This window comes from Sarcophilus harrisii, chromosome 5 (assembly GCF_902635505.1).
Source record: "Sarcophilus harrisii chromosome 5, mSarHar1.11, whole genome shotgun sequence".
In the NCBI taxonomy this organism is placed as follows: domain Eukaryota; kingdom Metazoa; phylum Chordata; class Mammalia; order Dasyuromorphia; family Dasyuridae; genus Sarcophilus; species Sarcophilus harrisii.
The window spans coordinates 197,923,258-197,944,010 of NC_045430.1; the positions used below are offsets into that span (position 1 = coordinate 197,923,258).

General features: G+C 34.7%; 1 protein-coding gene across 1 annotated transcript in view; it reads left to right on the forward strand.

Annotated features, from left to right (window-relative positions):
• CNTNAP2 (contactin associated protein 2) overlaps nucleotides 1–20,753 on the forward strand; it is a 2,632,466-nt gene that overhangs the window by 2,324,968 nt on the left and 286,745 nt on the right. Inside the window, exon 16 of the mRNA XM_031941247.1 lies at nucleotides 8,438–8,608. Within this exon, the coding sequence (XP_031797107.1) occupies nucleotides 8,438–8,608 (171 nt within the window). The remainder of the gene's footprint in view (nucleotides 1–8,437; nucleotides 8,609–20,753) is intronic.

Here is a 20,753-nt window from a genome sequence, read left to right on the forward strand (position 1 = left end):
TTATAGAACAATAATATTCCATAATATTCATATACCACAATTTATTCAGCCATTCCCCAACTGATGAGCATCCACTCAGTTTCCAGTTTCTAGCCACTACAAAGAGGGCTGCCACAAACATTCGTACACATACAGGTCCCTTTCCCTTCTTTATGATCTCTTTGGGATATAAGCCCAGTAGTAACACTGCTGGATCAAAGGGTATGCACAGTTTGATAACTTTTTGAGCATAGTTCCAAACTACTCTCCAGAATGGTTGGATTCGTTCACAACTCCACCAACAATGCATCAATGTCCCAGTAAAACTAAAGTTTTAGATGAAGCTAAGGTTTCAAGTTGAAGCTAGATTGTGAAGCATCAGTTATGCTTATAGTTGTCTGTCAGTGTGAAGTATGTGCCTTATAGTTACTGCTTATAGTTGCCTTAGAGTGTGTAGTATGTGCCTCCATAAACTCTTACATTTGTAGTAAAGAACTTTTGTTCACTCTAGATACTTTGATCCAAAAATGTATTGGGAAAACTATGTCTTACTGCTCAGGAGGTATACAACCAAGCAAGTTGGAAAAAAATTGAATTCTTCATTCCTTAATCTTAGGTTGAGAGCAGAACAAACTTTTTCAGCCTAGTTTTTTTATGACAAAACATGGTGGTATTATTCCAAACAAAAGACTCTCTCTTCCATTGCAACTAATTTTTTTGCATCCAAACAGGGTCTTTAGTATTTTATTTTGTTTTGTTTTCCCCTTTCAGACTCTGTTATTTGGACCAAACCCTTTTTTATTTGCCTTATGCTTCATTCATTGTGAATTTTAGGCACATCCCATAATCAATCAGGCATTGAGAGAGATACGAAGCTATTTTCATATAGCATAACATTATTTTGGGTAATGAATAATGTGCTAGTAATATATAATGGTATAGTTTATTAATTGAATCTAAGTAAACTTTTCTTACCATATAGATAAGGTCTGTTGCAATTCCAACCTGGCTTTATTCCAAACTTAACCATCACATCTTGTTCCATGTAGATATACAGGCAGACAAATAGATATATGGAGATAAAAATATAGAAAGAGATGGACTTGTGTCTGGGGGAGGTTTACATATGGACATATAGGTGTACATGTCTATATACTTAAATATAATATAAATAAATATGTTTATTTACACATGTACACAGACACACACACATGTGTGTATATATATATATATATATATATATACATACATATATATATATATATATATATATATATATATATATATATATATATACTGTTTCTGAATTGCTGAATTTCAGGTATAATGATTAGGATTGAATTAAAACTTTTTTTTTCCTCCACAGAAAGTTCAATCCTACTCAGGCAGTTCCCTTGGACTCTGCCTATCACCTGTTTGTCAGAACTCCCCTCACTATGCCTTTCTCAGCTTAGAAAAATCTCATGCAGTATCTGCCTGAGCACATGATGTCCTGCAGTCTTTCCTTACTAGTCTCTTTCTGGTCAATGGCTAAACTATTTTCTGGTTGCTTACTGAAGCCCTAAAATCTAGATCAGATAATCCTGCTTTCTGATTACTCTTAGTTTCTAACACTCTTCACAGTTATGTCCTGCCCTGACCCCTTCCATGCTGAGCTCCAGCTCAAACAGCTGATGCAGTTATACATTAACTCTGAACCATTTTTGTGTCTTCATGACATTAGCACTTCCTAAAGCCTGAGCTTGGTTGAAATAATCTTTTATCTATAGGAAATGTGCATTTTTAAAACAGTCTCACAGCAAAGAGTTAGCAGCTCTTCTCACTTCTTTCTCTCTCTTTCTCTCTCTCTCTCTCTCTCTCTCTTTCCTCCACTCTCTCTGTATCTGTTTCTCTCTGTCTCTCCCTGTCTGTCTTTGTCTATGTCTCTCTGGGTATGTGTGTATGTCTCTCTCTATATATGTGTGTGTGTGTATTTATATACATATACACATATACATATATTTCCAGGTATATATAACCAATCTTTCCTTTTTAATAATAGCTTTTTATTTTCAAAATACATGCAAAGATAGTTTTCAGCATTCACCCTTGAAAAATTTTGTGTTCCAAATTTTCTTCTCTCCCTTCCCCTTCATTTCCCTCCCCAAAACAGCAAACAATACAATATAAGTTAAACGTGTAATTCTTCTAAATATATTTCCACATTTATCATGCTGCACAAGAAAAATCAGATCAAAAAGGAAAAAATTAAGAAAGAAAAAGCTACAACCACACAAATGGTGAAACTAAACATTCAGTTCCCACAGTCCTTTCTCTGGGTGCAGATAGCTCTCTCCATCATATGTCTATTGGAACTGGCCTGAATCACTTCACTGTTGAAAAGAGCCAAGTCCATCACAGCTAATCATCACATACTCTTAGTGCTGTGTACAATGTTCTCCTGATTCTACTGATTTCACATAGCATCAGTTCATGTAACTCTCTCCAGGCCCTTCTGAAATCATCCTGATAATCATTTCTTATAGAACAATTGATATTCCATTATATTCATGTACCATAACATTCAGCCATTCCCTAAATTATGGGCATTCATTCAGTTTCCAGTTCCTTGCCACTGCAAAAAGGACTGCCTTTCTTTTTTATATTAGCTTTTTACATTTCAAAATGCAAAGGTAGTTTTCAACATTCACCACTGCAAAACTTAATATTCCATGGTTTTTCTCTCCCTCCCCACTTCTCTCATCCCCTAGACAACAAATAATCTAATATATAGCCTGCTTTTCTAAAAGTATTTTAGATTTAAAAACAGGCTCTTAGGTGTTTCTCTCCCATGAAGTCATCTTGAATTTTCCATTTGTTAGAATTTATTCCTTCCTAAAATTTCAATGTACTATATATATTTATTTACCTCTTGTGCTCTCCTAGTAGAACGTAAACTCCTATTTCACATTTTCATTTTTATCTCTAATATCTAGTACAATGCTTTGAATATTGTGGATACCTAATAAATGTTGGATGAATTTATTTATTGAATTTTCAATCTGAAAATTTATTGGGGATATTAAAATTATATATATTATAAGGTTCTCCCAACAGTTCCCAAATATTGCCTTTAATTCACATTACATAGTCCAGTTTACATAAAGAAGCACCTACTATGTGCCAAGAGCAGTGCTACATGTTAAAGACACAAAGAAAGGCAAAAATAATCTCCACACTCAAGGAACTCCCTATATAATGATGAATACAATATGCAAACAAGTGTGCAAACAAGATGTGTATGGGATAAACTGGAAATAATCTCAAAAAGGAAGGCTCTAGTATTAAAAGGAATAGGGAAATACTTTTTGCAGAAGGTTAAATCTGAAGAAACTAAAGGAATCTGGAGAAATTAAGAAGGAAAAGATTCCTGGCATGGGGGACAGTTGAAAACACACACACACACACACACACACACACACACACACACACCTGCACACAAGAAAACTGGAATGTGATGTCCAAGAAACAATAAAATCAGTGTCACTATAGTGTCAAGGAGTGGGATATAAGAAAATTAGATAAACAGGAAAATGCTAGTTTATGAATAACTTTAAAAAGCCAACAGGATTTTATATTTTTGATGTGAGGTAAGGGGGAACCACAGTAGTTGGTTGAATGGGGAGTAGAGGGTAAAATGATCAAACCTGTGCTTTAGGAGGAATGGGGGATGGACAAGAGTGGAGAGAGACATTAGCAAGGAACTCAACCATGAGATTATTATAATAAGCCATGCATGAGGTGAAGAAGTCCTACTAGGTTAATGGTGGTGTGTCCAAGAGAGAAGGGAGGGTAGAAGAGAAGTTCTGAGAGGGTGGAATCAGTAGGACTTGGCAACAGATTAAGTACGAGAGAGTGAGAGAGAGGGAGAAGTCAAGATGGACACTGAGTTTGTGAGCCTCGATGATTGGGAAAAAGGTAGTGATATCCATAAAAATAGCAAAATTCAGCAGAGAAGAAGGTTTAGTGGGGAGGAAAATGAAACCAGTTTGGGAAATCCTGAATTTAAGAAGTCTATGAGACATCCTTTTGGAAATGTCCAATAGGTAGTTGGAGATGCAAGATCAATAGCAAAGATAGGGCAAAATAATTAGTTTGGGCAATCATCAAAATAGTGATAATAATTGATTCTGTGACAGCTAATGAGATGATCAAATGCAACAGTATAAAGGGAGAAAGGGACTCCTTTTGTAATATAATTTTTAAAAATAACATTCTTTTTAGGAGTCTAAATCACTAAAAGTAATCAAAGCTACTGGGAGACAGAGGACACTAGATTAGCTTTATAAGTTGAAATTAATACTTTAGCACTTCTCCCCCTCCCTGAGAAGCAAGGCATAGATATAGGTAAACTGAGAAGAACCTAGAAACTCCAGAAGATGGAAGTCCAAAAGGGCGAATTGTCATTATTATTATTATTATTAAATTGATACTCACTGAAAAAATCTGTAAAGGTGTTAGGACTATGATCCTATTCCACTTTCATTTGTCTAGACTATAAAAATAAGAGTGAGAACTAAATAGCTACGATGACAGCCTTTGAGTTGCATTATCCTATTATGCACAAATTCATTCATTTATATACATTAAGCAACTAAATACTTACCTACTTTGTTCACAGCATTGTTCTAGGCACTGAGGTAGATTTGTTATTCAGTCTGGAACAGAAGAATATAATACATGTAAGCATGCAGTAACTACTAAGCAGAATCATCTTGGGCAAAAGACACAAGAGAGCCAAAGTATGATTCGAAATCTGAGGAAGGAACAATCATTTCATAGGGATCATTGACCATGGAATAGGTTTTAGGGAGAAAACTGCTTCTTGTTAGGAGCTGAATGGACATAGATTTATAAGCTCGTAGGCCTAGAAATGGAACAAACTTTAGAAATCACTTCATACATTTTACAGGTGAAGAAACTGAGACACAGAGAGATTAAATGACTTGGTTAAGGTGACCCAAACAATACAACAATACAAGATGTAGTATTTTACTCCAGAGCCCCTGGTCTTTCCTTCCTATTCCCCTACTCTAGCTGGATTTCATTCCTATATTTATTAGCAGATTCATGCTTTTCTTTACTCAAAAACAAGTTGTAGCACTGAGAAGGAAACATTTAACATTTAAAACTAGAGGCCATCCAGTCCATCCCTCTCGTTTTACAGATGATTTAACTAAGGCCCAGAGAGAATAAATGATTTCCCCCAAAATCACACAGCTAGTAAATTGAAACTCATGCATTATAAGCAGTTAACTCAGTATCTGGGCCATTTTTGGTACTACTGCCGTATGCCTGGTATTCATTTTATTTTCTCAACTTTTCAATAATCTTAAAGTTAGAAGAATATGTGCTTCTATAATATGTATTCCAGCTGTATGAATAAAAATACTTGCCAACCAGTAACAAACACAGACAGTAATGTAAATGAAATCATGGAGAATAAAAATGGCAGAGCTAGTCAAGACACTCTCCAGAAATCAGCAACCTTCACATTTATTAACACTTATCAAGCAATCACAGTATTCAAGTCACCACAAAACAACGTGACATACCAAACAGTTACCACAGGTAGTATCTAAACTTATAAAGTGAAACAGTATATAGCCAAAAGGAATAGATATTCTGTTTACTTGGCCGGCTTTGTGAGTGTCAGGGAGGGTATTTTCTTGGTTCTTCTGCCTATGGATGAAATAAATAAGAGGTTCTAGAGAATAAAAACAAGCATAACTTAATATGATGTCCAAATCCCCCCTAGGCAGTCTCTGTCTTGAAATGACTTCCATCTTCTGGGGTCTCTGGGTTCTCAGTTTACCCATATCTACACCTTGTTTCTCAGGGAGGGGGAGAAGTGATAAAATATTGATCTCAATTTATAAAACTAATCCTCTGTCTCCCAGGATCTTTGATTACTTTTAGTGATTTAGACTCCTAAAAAGAATGTTGTTTTCTTAAAAAAATTATATTACAAGATTACTTATCTGTTTGCATGCTGTATCTCTGCCCTCTCACATATTCTAACCCAGTTGAATTGAGGTTGCTTGAGGTCAAGAACCATTTCTCATGCTGTCTTTGTGTCCTTGTCAAATGGCAGGATGCTTTTGGAGCAATAGGAACTTGGTAAATGCATGTTGGATTGAATCGGGAGGAAGATAGAGTCCAGCTTGGGTTTTCTAAATATTATTCATTGAATGTGTCTGAGAAAAGATGGAATATTGCTGGAGCTCTGAAGGGTAAAATGTGTCAGAAGATAACATTCATGAGCAAATTTTATTTATGATTATGGTAAGGTATCGTAGAAATAATGAGAGGCTCAGGTTCCATTACAAGGGCTGGCATTCTGTAAACTTCAGTATAACATAAGAATCATACCATTTTAGATCTAGTGCTAGAAGAGACATTCTAATTCAACTCACTCATTTTACAGATGAAGAAACTAAGGCTTAATAACTTCCTCAAAGCCACACAAATAGTAAGTGACAAAAGTAAAATCTGAAACCAAGGAATCTAGTGTTCTTACAACTGTACCACATTAGCTCTCATTTATTTTGCCACTCTGAACCTCAGTTATTTCATGTATGAATTAAAATAATAATATTTGTACTACTTAGATCAAAATGTTGTCTTGATAACTAAATGACATAAATGCAAAGTTCTTCATAAAATGTAAAAATTGATTATTGTCATGCTATTCATCTCACATCCAAGTTCTCTGAGATGTTAGTTAAATGGGCAGCTTGGACTGAATAATACCACACCAGGCTGGAGAAGTGGGATGTCCTTGCTGGGGCTCACCAAAGTCCCGGCTTTATATAGTCTTGATTACTTTGGGCAATATCAAGGAAGGCAGGATTTAATCAATCTGAAAAAGGGTTTGTGATAAGAAGAAGACACAGAGGTTGAGATGTCCTGGGCAATGGATTAGAAATAGCTAAGTCTGTAGGACAGATTATTTTGATTAGCATCTAGGCTAGCATCTAACTGTGATTTAGAATTCTTGAACATTGAGGGTATCAGGTTGGCTTTGTTCTCTAGGTGGAATTTTTCATCATCGCCATCACCATCACCATCACCATCATCATTATTAGCTAGCAAAGAATTTTACTTATGTTATTCAATTTGATCCTCATTTGAACCCTGTGAAGTAAGTACTACTGTCCTCATTTTACAGATGAAAAAAAAAAACTTCCAAAAAAGTTTACCTTGCCCAGGATCACTCAGTTAATAAGATTCTGAGACACCATTTGAACTCAAGTCTTCCTGACTCCAAATCTAATAATCTGATCCACCAAATTATGGTGGACTTAATCCTTCTGGGATACAACAGCTTAATCCCTCTGGGGATATCATATCTAGCAATATTGAAGCCTCTTTTAAATGAGGTTCTTATTATCTAATATGAATTAGAGCATCTAGAGGATATATGTATCTAGCAAATCTAATCATTTATATTCCTGTCTTCTTATTCATCATGCAGTTAGTCCCCTTAAAACTCTAGAAAATTACTACTCAGGAATACCCAGGAGTACTTGTTACTCCTGAAACAAAGTGAAGGACTGAGTCAGCAATTTAGGATCTGACCTCTACAAGGATCTTCCAACTATGAAATTACATTTTTTCATGATATAATAGCCAGTAACATTTTCCATTACAGACAGCTTTGCTTAGTAAGTTTTTCAGTGTTTCTCTGATAGACGTAGTCATTTCATCCTACCACCAATTCAATAGTAGCTACAACTGAGATTACTCAGAGCTTGAGAATGTCTCTGGGGACAAAGACAAACAAGATGGTGATACAGGAAACTGAAATGTTAAATTTTTGGTTTGTACTGAATTTTTTTACAAGAAATATTATACATGAATAGAATTCATTTTAAGACAAAACTTTTACATCATGCATGTTTAAAAAAAAAAACATGGCTTATGTGTGGATAGAAACCATAAGAAAAAGCTATTTGCAATCGATGTGGGCAGACAGTCACTCTTTAGAGGAAACATGCAGAGGAAACCTACTCTATAAATATAACAAATAATCAATAGTGGTACAAATTGTGGATTTTATATGGAATTTGAAGGCTTACCCTTCTGATTAAAATGACTTCCAAAGATTTCAGTGTGTAGTTTTGATATTGATCAGACCCCAAGAGGTGCAAATTAAACAGAGGATTTTGCCCTGCAAAAAGTATGTTGAAAGCCAACTATCACTCTTCTGTAAAACATTTCTCATTTTCCCTTCAGAAAATCAAAATTGTGTTTGCTTGTGAGATTTGGTGTCATCATTGTTAAGAAAGATGAAGTAAAACGTGGGCTCCTTACTAATAGAGAAGATTTACTGAAGCTCCAGAAGTGTACACTATTTAGGTTCTGGCTGTGTATAGTCCCTAAATTAAATATATTGTCTTTTCCTTTCCTTCCACAGGGAATTACTGGAATGCTGCCTCATTCTTTACACCATCATCCTACCTTTACTTCTCCACTTTCCAAGGGGAAACAAGTGCTGACATCTCTTTCTACTTCAAAACTTCAGCTGCTGATGGAGTGTTTCTGGAGAATCTGGGGAATACAGATTTCATCAAACTTGAGCTGAAATGTGAGTTGATTCTGTTCAAAACTCCCATTAATAAGCATGGACAACAGTGTTGATAAGGGGATAAAATTCTGGTTCTGTGCTTATAGAAAACCTGAATATAGAGTTATTTTCAATCTTTGTGGAAATTCAAGTGATATCGAGATCAAAGTGATTTATCTGGCTTAAGCTAAAGTGAAAAGGGGGCATGACATTGTCAATAGATTTAGGATTTGAATTCAAGTATCATCTCTGTTGCATACTGGCTTTGTGGCTAAGAAAAAGTCATCTAAACTCTTAGAGCTCTAACAAATCTTCAAACCTCTAGTGACCAGGGAGGAAACTGAGGATCAAGAAGTATAAACTATCTGCCCAATGTTATAACAGGTATCAAGCTTCTGAGGCAGGATAGGAAGCAGATCCTTTCACTCTAGAACCGGCTCTTTCTCCTGTATCATACTGTTTCTCAATCAACATCAGTCGAGGGAGTTCTCACAGCAGACGGTCTTTGTGCTATAAGCTTACAAATCTGGACCATACTCTAAGTTCCAGTGTAGTGCTGATAAAATAAAGGCTTGATAAAAAAATTCATGTTTTCTACTATACTGTTTTAAGGAGTCCCAAGGCTATCTGGGTGCTTTTAGATATCTAAAAATATTTCTTGATATTGAGTCACATCTGTCACAATATAGAAGATAAGCACATTCCCACAATCACATTTATTTCTCAAAACCTTATATATTAAGGAAATGTGTTATTTACTATTAGATAGGAAACTTGGGAGGCAGGAAGACCTGAACTAAAATCCTATTTCAGTTAGTTAATAAACGTCTTCCATGGTTTCATTTTGCCTATGAAATAAACAACAAACTTCTCAGATTGATATTCAAAACTATTCACAGGTTAGTTGCCAATATTATTTCTTTCTCCTCTTTGTGGTTATTGTTGTCCACTCATTTTAGTCAGGTCCAACTCTTCATGACCTCATTTGGAGTTTTCTTGGCAAATACTGGAATAGTTTGCTATTTCCTTTGCTAGCTCATTTTATGAATGAGGAACTAGCCAAATAAGGGTAAGCTGCTTGCCCAGGACCATACATCTAGTGTTTGAGGCCAGATTCCAGTCAAACTGGAATCCTGTCTATTGTGCATATATTACATTTTCTCTCCTTTCTCTATTCTTTTTTATAAGTTATCCTCCATCTCTCGAAGATAGTTTTTTCTCAGCTCTACTTTACTAATGAAAATCCCTTTTTTTTCCTCAAAGACAGAGATGGGAACTGTAATAGAATCATCGGCCTGGAATAACGAAGACTAAGTTCATATTCTTCTTCAAACACTTACTAGCTACATAATCTTGGACAAGTAATTTAACCTTTGTCTGCCTCAGTTTCCTCACCTGTAAAATGAGAATGATAATAGCACCAAATGTCCAGAGTTGTTGTGAGGATGAAATCATATATGGAAAACATTTTATGAATCTTAAAAGTATTGTATAATGTTAGCTCTTATTATTATTAAACAACTTAGATTTTACTTCCTTTGTGAAGTCTGCCCTGATTCCTTCAATCATTAATACTTTCTCCCTCTTAAAATCACCTTGCATTGAATATAGTTTGTATCTAATATTGTACACTAATAAGTTCACTGAATTTAGAGTCCCATGAGTTTCAATCCCACTTGTGGTATTTTTTTGAGCAAGTCCCTAAAAACAATCTGGACCGGAGTTTCTTCATGGCTGAAATGACATGATTTTTGCCATTGCCTTTAACTTAGTAAGGCAAAAGTAGACTCAAATATTCATCATTTTATTGCTAGAAAAAAAATAGATTAGACTGAGAATAATGAACAAGGATTTTTTTTCTTTTTTATAATTTAATACTTTATAAATAGAATCAAAGAAACTATGGTTTCCCTGGTATAGATATTCACTCAGCCAATTAGGAATGCAGTCACTAGTAAGAATAATTATAATAACTATGTATACATATATTATATTTAGCATATACTTTAACATATTTAACATGTATTGGACTACCTGCCATCTAGGGGAAGGGGTGAGAGGGGAAAGAGGGGAAAAATTGGAACAGAATATTTTACAAGGGTCAATGTTGAAAAATTACCCATGCATATGTTTTGTAAATAAAAAACTATAATAAAAAAGAATAATTATAATAGCATTTATATAGTAATTTAAGATTTTTAAGTTTCTAGTATTATCTCATAATCCTCACAACCCTGGAAAGCAGGTGCTATTATTATCCCCATTTTAGAGATCAATTTACTGAGGCCAACAGGAATTAAATCCCTTACCTGGAGTCACAAATATGAACCCATTTCTTCCTAATTCCAACTTCAGTGTTCTTTCCACTGCAATTGACTCACAGGTCTTCATGAGTTACTGAGGCGGGGACAGAGATTCTTCCTTCAATTGCTGTGATCTGAGATGCATTTCCTTACCCTCCCTGCCTACACTATGCTTTGGATAACAGTTGCCAAGCTGCTATTTGAAGCTTTTCAGGTTTAGGAGACCTTGCATTCCACTGGCTTAGTTTTTGAGAACCAAGGGTCACAGTGAAACCTCGGAATAGTGGAGGTCCAATGGTAATGAAGCAGTTTTAAATTCCATCTGTTCAAATTGAAGTAGAGGAGGAAATGAAGCAGCTCTCTAAAAAGAAAAAATATTAGAAAGGGGTAAGGGGGCACCGCTTGAAAAGAATGTTTTTAAAAGAGTGACAGAGTAGAGAATAAAGGCAGAGGACCAAAATAGAAAATGTAAGAAAGTCATATGTAAGGGGATAGATAGCACAGAAGGGATATAATCATAAAATAGAAATGAAAGGATTGGATTTTTAAAGGTTACATGAAATAAAAGAGTTGGGGTTAAATAGAGAGATTATATGGCATGTGCTGCATAACAAGTTGTTGGACAGAGCCAACATAAGCCCAGCTTAAAATTCAGGAGAATAAAAATATTCTTGCCCAAGGAAATCATTCATTCAATCAATAAACATGTATTCAGTACCTGCAGTGTGCCAGCTATTATGATAAGTTCTGGGCATACCAAAAAAGGCAAAAGTCCCTGACCACAAGGAGCTTACATTGTAATGAAGGATACATGCAAACAAATATATACAAATCAAGGTATATAAAGGATAAATAGGAAATAATAATGATAAATAGGAGATAAAGCACTAGAAGAGAGGTTAGAGAAGGCTTTCAGCAGAAGATAGAATATTAAGTAAGACTTAAAGGAGTCCAGGAAGGAGATGAAGAAGAATTTTGAAACACTTGATTTCTAAGTTTAAAATCCCTTGGAGTTTTTTTTTTTTTTGGGGGGGGGTTGTTTTGGATCAGTTCAAATTTATGTTGATGTTGACACAATTTGGTTTGCTTATGAACTGTAGATAGCACTTTGTTTTCATTTTTTTGGGATGAAGAGATAGAGAAAAATGATAAGTTTTATAAGGATGGAGGCCCTGTAAAATAAAGAAATTGTATGCCTACTGTTCTAAATTTGTATGACATTGCTACTTTCCATATATTTTGTGAACTGGCCAAACTGGTCTGACCTCTAAGCTCTGAACCCTTAATGTTCTCTTTTAGCTCTATGCCTTTGTTAATGCTATTTTTTACACATCATTTGTCCTCTCCATCTTTAATCATTGAAATCCTAATCATTCTTTCAAGACCAACTGAATTATCACCTTTTCTATGATGCTTTACCTGATCTCCTGAGTAAATAATATCCTTTCTTCTCTGTAATCCCATAATGTGCTTTGTTTTGCATCTTGCTAATGCTATGTAGTATTGTATATTGCAGTTATCTCTATTTATATCTTATCCCAAACTAGATTATAGATCTCATGAAGCTGAAATCTAAATTTTATATTTATTCTGGTGTACAGTAAATACTACAAATATTTAATAAGTGCTTATTGTATGAATGGATATAAATAAAAAGGTACAGAATTCTCTGAGACATGTAAGAAGGGAATAATCACTTTTGGAAATGTAGATAAAAAAGGAGAATGATCAGAGAATGGTAGGAAATTTTGTTTTTCATTTTAGTACTTCTTTATATATCCAAATAGGTATCCAGTGGCAGGCCTGAGATTCAAATTGAATCTCAGTGCAACATATACTTTCCTCTATACAGTGTTCAACCTCCCAGTATATATGCTATCTATCATATGTCATTGGAAAAAACAGCTAAGAACAACAAAATATCAGATTCAGTGTGTGTTGATCTGTCATCAGCAACAGTAAAATCCAACTATGGAAAGACCCACTCGATTTGAAGTCAATCAACCTTTCTGAGTCCAAGTTTTCTTATCTTTAATATGAGATAGTTGGATTAGATGTGCTTTTCAACTCTAAATCTATCAACCTGATATTGTTCTTGTCATATGAATTGCGTGATATAGATATGTACAATATCACACAATGTAATTCCATACGAGGGTTGTAATGATGTTGAAGAGGGCCAAGGCAGTAAAATGTATGTTTACATTTGCGATTCCATAATAAAATTGTGTTCGGTTTTTTTTTATGAACAATATAAAGAGATACTTTAAAGAATTCCCCAGGCTTTTTGTAAGATGAAAAGTCTTTGACACACAGCTGTTGATCTCACCACTTTTAAGAATCAGATTTTCATTTTATTCTAAACCTAGATAATCTCTGCTTTACATGTAGCACAAGAGTTTGTGACATTCAAGGGGCAAATCAGATTATCTGCTGGCCTATCCTTGAGACACCTGAAGTTGACCTCGTTATGAGGAGTTAAAATGTATTTTCAGAGTCCTGTGAAATCAAGAATATTTGATGGAAAATCATTATTATTTATTATTTCCATTGAGGTTCAGAAAAACCCAAAGATAGTTGCCTTTTGGGTAGAAAATGTACATTTCATGATTTAAGAAGCTTTTCAATGTAAATGATAAGAAGTGCTTTCATGAAGAACACAGTGATAAAATGCTGATAGGAGCATTGCTGGGGCTTTTGGCTAGTCCATTTATCAAGCACTCTCCTTGCTGACTCTTCCTTGTCAGGATTCATAGAACAGTTGGCAGAGATGGAGAATTCTCTCCAGCCCATTTTCTTCTTTACATAGATCAGTAAATCTAAGAGACCTAATTGTTATTACTGCAGTTGGTAGACAATCAAGATGGTACAGGAGGAGGTATCTTTTGATGTTAATGTGTTCTGTATCTCTTCCCTCCCTTTTGCTTTACCTCATTATTTTTTTTGACCTCATCTTCTCTTAGGAGTTCAATTTTCATTTTCCTCTTCAGACTTCCTTTCTCTAAAGTAAGGTTTTAGCCTACATATTCTCCTGTAAGGACACTATTCTTTCTTAATTATTTACATTGTGCCCTTCTGTCAAAGTCCAGAGCACATTGCATTTCTTACTAATGAGTCATATTCTTCTATGTCTGTGACATTCCTCCCTACATTTTAAAGTGTAGGGAAATACATATTGTACATAGGCAAAAAAGAAAATTATGATTTATATCCTCAATAACAGTTATATTTAACACTTTCTTTCCAAATGATTTATATCCCAAATGCTTACTATTTACTAATTAATGCCAATTAGCGATTTACCAATTATCTCCTAAGTGAAATAAATCATGAGTAGAAGTAAGGTATCACAGATTTAGAGCTACAAAGGGCCTTAAAGGCAAACCAGTCTAACCCCTTTATTTGCTGATAATATAAAAGTTCCACAAAAGTTATATGACTTGCTTGGTCACACACATTAATTCTCTTTATTATCAATTGCAAAACTACTTTGCAGTGATATTCTGCATTAACTACAGAAGGTCATAAAATCAAGCAATGGAGGACCAACTGCAGTGAGTTCTATTCTTAGTCTCTTGAAATTCAAAAGGCCCTGGCTGTCACAATAGGCTTTGGGTGACATCTGGACTAAGAAATCGAAAGCAAATTAGAGGAACAAAGAATCATCTTAAAATCAAGTAAGTTTTCTCTTCAGCTTAAAACCATTTTCTTCAATCAATCCTCACAGAGGAGGACTATAAATTCTTTCACCATACTGATCATCATCTTCCAGGAATATTACAGATTATCTTTCCTGAAATTTGGTTCCAGGCAGATCTTTGCTTGTTTTCTAAGGATTAATTAGATTGTTTTATAAAAAGTTTGCCAGTTCTTGGGGTAGTTTTCCTTTTTTAGCCATACTCTTCTGTAACATATCCCTTTTCATTGTGGACTTGAAAGATCTTTGAAACACTTGAATTCCTCACATCAATAGCAGGATAGTGCTATGCATAATTGACATATGCTCTTTATTTAGAAGCCACAACTTTGGCACATATCCTTGAAGTAATATTCATTCTTTAAAAGCCACAGATTTAAAATTGCAATAAAAGACAACAGTGAAATGTGTGTGACAAAAAAAAAACTGGGTACTCAATTCAAAAAGAACTCTTTGTTGTCATTTTTCAAGCCAGGTCTATCTTGTCATTCATTCTAAATTAGTCTAGGTGTGCTTTGCACATACACACACACTTTCAGCACTTTCTTGAAATGAACCCAAATCAAAATTATTGCTTATCCCAAATAAATTCATATGCCACTAAGATTCAGTAGACCAATAGTCCAAGTTTTATTAATTAATCTGTGGGGTATTATAGCAATTTGGACTTTTGTTCCTTTATCTGTACCATGAAGAAGAGATTACATGACCTTTAAGGATCCTCCAGCTTTGACATTCTATGATTCTGTGAAAGATCTCCATTACTGAAATACTGAAACCAAAAAAGGTCAAAATTTGAACACTCAGTACTTAAATACAATTTAGAATCAATGAGGAGATACATACTGTCTGGAATGAGTATATCTCTTAAAAAGAATAACTTGAAAAAAATTAAGTAAACTTCAAATTGAAATTGAAAATATTGGAAATGGAAAGAAATTGCTGTCTCAACCCCTCCTCTGTCCCCTTCCCCAACATCTTCCCTAAGCTATACTTTGCTATAAGAAACAATGTATTATAGAGTTTACAGTATTAGATTTGAATTCAAGAATACATGTGTTTCTATCTAATATCTGGTGCATAATAGCTGTGTCACTATAGGCAATTTGCTTTAGTTCTGTGAGACTGAATTTTCTCATCTAAAAAGTGAGAAGAATAATGCTCATAATATTTTTCTCAAAGGGTTGGTGTGAAACTTAAATGAGATGAAGCACTTTACAAATTTTAAAGTGTTATATAAATGTTAGTTATTTTTGTTAGGTAAAAGAAATAGAATATTCCACACTGATTCCCAAACTGGTTGAGTTTTGGTTGGGGAAAGAGGAGGTACATTATGGAAATACTGGAATTTAGCTGTCCACTTATATATGGTGAGGATTATGGATTTTGCAAAAGCAAATGTGTTTCCTTTTCTTTCAACTTCTGCTTCAAGTTGACAGAGACATAACTAATACTGGTAACAATCAAAGCTTTTCCCCAGAGCACCACATTTAGAGGGTCCTAAAAGTCTTTGAGCATAAAGAGCAAAGTACCTAGGTATCAAAAAGAATTAATTAAAAAGAGGAAGTTCCCAGGTGGGTGGTTTTCTCACCCTAGTTGAACTCCTTCCTGATGCTCTAGATTTGAGAGTCTGTTTCATGTGCTTGTCCTAGGCAGGGATTTTGCTGCCCCAGGTGGAAATATTATGAGCTACAACTCTGCATGTGGATAACAGTTCAGCCTTTCAACAGATAGAGCATCTCTAAGGAAGACCAATTGTAATTAGTAACAGTTAGCAATATATCCTGAAGAAAACCTTCAGGAGGCTACACTTTGTCGGTCTATTACTTTTAGAAAGGAGCAGAAAGTAAAACATCCATTTCCAAAATGTATCCTTCTTCAAAAGATTCTGAGCCATATTCAGAGGAAGATACTGCAGCGTAAATCAAGGCTGATGAATCAGAAGAGTTGACAAATGGTAATCTACCTTCTGTTATTTCTGAACTAGAACAGCTCTGTATATTTAAAGAGTCATGCACACATCTCCATGAGGAATGGAAAATTCCACTTTCCTGTGCGATTATCTTTGTGTTGCAGAGAGACCAAATCAGGACAAATTTCAAGTTATTCAGCCAAGTTTTTTGGCACTTGGCTTTTCTTATCACCATTGGGCGTTCTGTTGTTTGGGATTTTTTTTTACCATTTTATAGAAATTGACCATCAAACTAAAATAATAAATATTTATTAAGTGCCTACTATATGGTTTTGGTGCTAATTTTTGGAGGTATGAAGATAAGCAAAATGGAGTCCTTGCTATCAAATAACCCACAATCTAACAAGGAAAATTATATGCAACCTATGATATAGAAAGGCTAAATTGGAGATAGTCTCAAGGAAAGATATTCACATTAAAGAGAATCAGGAAAGATTTCTGGTAATTTGAGCTAGGACTTGAGGAAGCCAGGATGAGGAGAAAGAAAAATCTGGTCATGAGAGATAACCAATGAAAAGACACAACTAGAAAATAGAGTATATTATATAGAGAACAGAAAGAAGGCCATGGTCACAGGAATTGAAGAGCAAATGGTAATGAGTAAAGTGAAAGAACAAAGGTAGGAGGGAATCATTTTCTGGCACAGAGAAAGTTTGTATTTTATCCTAAAGGCTGTACATTCCCACTGAACAAAATAGAAACAGTGAGAACTGATCAGTTTGATAGCTGAATAGAATAGGTTTGAAGAGAGGAGAGTCAGGATGTAGGAAGAACAGTTGGGAAAAAAAGGAAAACAAACAAACAAACAAAAAAGACCAATTGGGAGGCTACTACTATAATCCAGGTGAGAACTTATACAAGGATGAGGAAAATGATTGTGATGTGAGTGGAGAGAAGGAAACATAACAAAGATGTCTGTGTTAATAGAAACTAAATAGATAATAAAAACTAAACTCTTGAAAGTCAACAGATATAAAGGGTGAGTATGAAAACTGACTCCTATGTTATGGTCTTGAGTGACTGAAAGGGAAAGGGAAGTTAGAGAAAGAGGAAGGTTTAAGAGGAACAATAAAAATTTCAGTTTGGGACATGTTGAGTTTATTATGCCAATGGTACATCCAATGTAGAAGTTTTTAGCAAAACAAAATTGGAAAAGCTAGGCTAGATTTCAGAAGGGAGACGATGGTAAGATGCATAGATTTGGTAGTCATCTGCATAAAAATGATAATTAAATTCATGAGGATACTGAGGGATTCTAGAGAGTGAAGGAAAAGGACCCAGGACAAAGCTTTAAGATATAGAAGAATAGATCATATATCATAATCCTGCAAAGGAGACAGAGGAAAATAGCTCAATGGGTAAAAGGAGAAGCAGGAGAACATTTTGTAATGAAAACCCAGTGAGGAAAGAGTATTCAAAAATATGGGCAAAAACATTGTTAGCTACTACACTAAAGTCAAGATTAAGGACTAGAGAGCTTTCTGGTGATGCTGGAAAGGGTCATGGGGGTCATGTGATGAAGACTGAAGCCAACTGCAAATGACAGTGAGTGAAGCTAAAGAAGTAGAGATATTGCACATAGTATTTGCAGCAGTTTGCCTCTTGAAAATAGGAGAGATATAGAAGAATAATCTAAAGAATAGGGGAAGGTGGACATATTTATAGGCAGTAGAGAAGAGTTAATACATAATGAGAAACAAGATTAGAAAATAAAAGATTATTGATAGAGCAAAATCTCAGAGAAGACAGGAAATGTGACTTTTTTTTCCTTTGTAATTTCTATCATTATGGTTTTGCTTTGTTTTACATTTTTCTACAAAGCCCTTTTCATTGTAACTATGTAAGGAAAGTAGTACAGGTGTTATATCCATTTAAAGTTTGTGGCTTACCCAAGATTACCGACTAGTAGATATTCAACCAGAGTTGGGAAGCGATCCAATCTCCCAGTGACAAGGCTATCAGTAGCTTCACCAAATTTGCTTGGCCACTTTCACAATATAGGCATTCTCTATGTTAAACAGTCTTGACTCCCACTCATACATAACTCTCTAGGGGATTCTGCCTTGTTTTAATGTTGACCATTTCCTTTTCCTCTTTTTGACCACTGTAATAATTGGGATCTTTATGTTCTTATGCTAAATAGTTCTGGTCAACTCTCTGTCACCTCACATTTGTTTACATGAAGATCATTGTCTTTGACTATGTCCTCAAATAGGCAGAAAGGTATTTGCCAATTTTGATAACCTTCTAACCTCTCTACAATGGATTTATCCATCATTGCCTAATAGAGTCTAAGGGACTTATAACCCACCCCACATCTCTCCACTTGTTTATATTCAATGATTTGTAAGTATAGGATGCTCTTAAAATATATTTCTACTATTTCCATTTCTGGTGAAATTCTTTTCTGAGTGGATCCAAAATTGTGCATGTCACAAGAACAAAGAATTTCAGAGCTATAAAGAGACTTCCATAATCATCCAACCTTTACTTCCATAATGTCCAACCTTTACTTGAAAAATAACCTCTATAAATTATCTACAAAGCAGTCAGATAGCATTTGCTTGTAAGTCTTTTAGGAGGGCCTTCCCACTGCCTCCCAAGATAGCCCATCCTGCTTTCTAATAATTATGGGTAACCTTTTTGTACAGAACTTCCACATACTGCTTCTCGGGACAGATAATCTGTTAGTAGTATGCAGGTCATTTCATTGAATGCCTCCATTGCACATGGTACTGTGTTAATATAAAGAAATATTCTACTATCTCTGTACCATTTGTTTTTACTTAGTGAAATTCATACATGTATCTTTTGTTGTTGTTGTTGTTATTCTGCCTCATCCTCTTTGATTCGTATCTTCTCTGAAGTACTTGTTTTTATTAGGATTGGCCAGATCTTATGCTATATGGACACGTTCCTTGAGAATTTAGTATCTTCCCCACATAGTGTTAACATATCAGATTCAGCAAGATTGGTGCCATGACCTTCCCATAAAAAGCTGACATGTTATAAAATCAGAAAGACCAAAATCTGAGGTCAAGGAACCTTTCTCACTTTATCTAATCTGCATGAAAAAAAGGAGGCATTATTTTTCCCAAAATGGGCAAGAAATCTAAGTTGATGAGATCATACTCTTAAACAATCAAAAATAGTTCACACTTACATAGTACTTGATAGTTATAAAACATTTTAACCTACATTACCTCATTCAATCCTCAAAATAGTGCTGAAAGTTAAATAGTGAAAGTATTTTTTATTTTATTTTATTTTTCAGTTTAATAAGTGTTTATTTTCTCTCCCTCCTACCACACTCCTTCTCTTGATGGTATTAAGAAGGAAGTTGTAACATGCTGAAGGACTATGAACTAAATTTTACTCTTCTCTCCATTCCTCAAATCTGGGATAATAGAAAAATCTTTAGTTCTAGAGTCACGGGGCTTATATTCAAATCCCACCTCTTACTACATTTGTTATTTTGGGCAAGTAATGTAACCTCTCTAGGACTCCATTTCCCCAACAGTAACATAAGGAGGTTGAGCTAAATGGACTTTAAGGTCCTTTTCATCTTTAGATTTATGATCCTAAGAACCAAAAAATCTAAAAATAATGGGCAGGAGAGGTGGATTTGTGGATTAGGAAGAAAATTATTTAAGAGAAACTTAAAACTTATAGAAACTTAAAACAAAAATCCTAATGCATAAAAGAGTCTATAGCAATATCAAAAAAATAATCTTCAACCTTGCATAGGAGGCATTCCTGTTGTGAAAGTCTATATAATAAGATATAGAAAATAAAAAATAAATAAAAAACAGATTTTTTTTCAGAGAACCTGAGTTCCAATTGTGTCTTTGATGCTTAATGTATGTATCTTCTTGGGCAAATCTTTTAAAGTCTTTAGACCTCAGATTTCACATCTATTAAAGGAACATATTGGAACCTCTAAGGTTCCTTAGAACACATAGGCAGTTAAATGGCAGCATGGATAGAAGACCAGAACTACAGATTCATCTTCCTGAATTCAAATGTCTCCTCAGATACTTACTAGATATATATAACCCTGAGCAAGTTCCTTAACCCCATTTGCCTCAGTTTCCTCATCTATAAAAATGAGCTAGCAAAGGAAATAGCAAATCCCTTCACTATCTTTGCTAAGAAAATCCCAAATTGGGTTTCAACTGAATTCAGTCACAATTG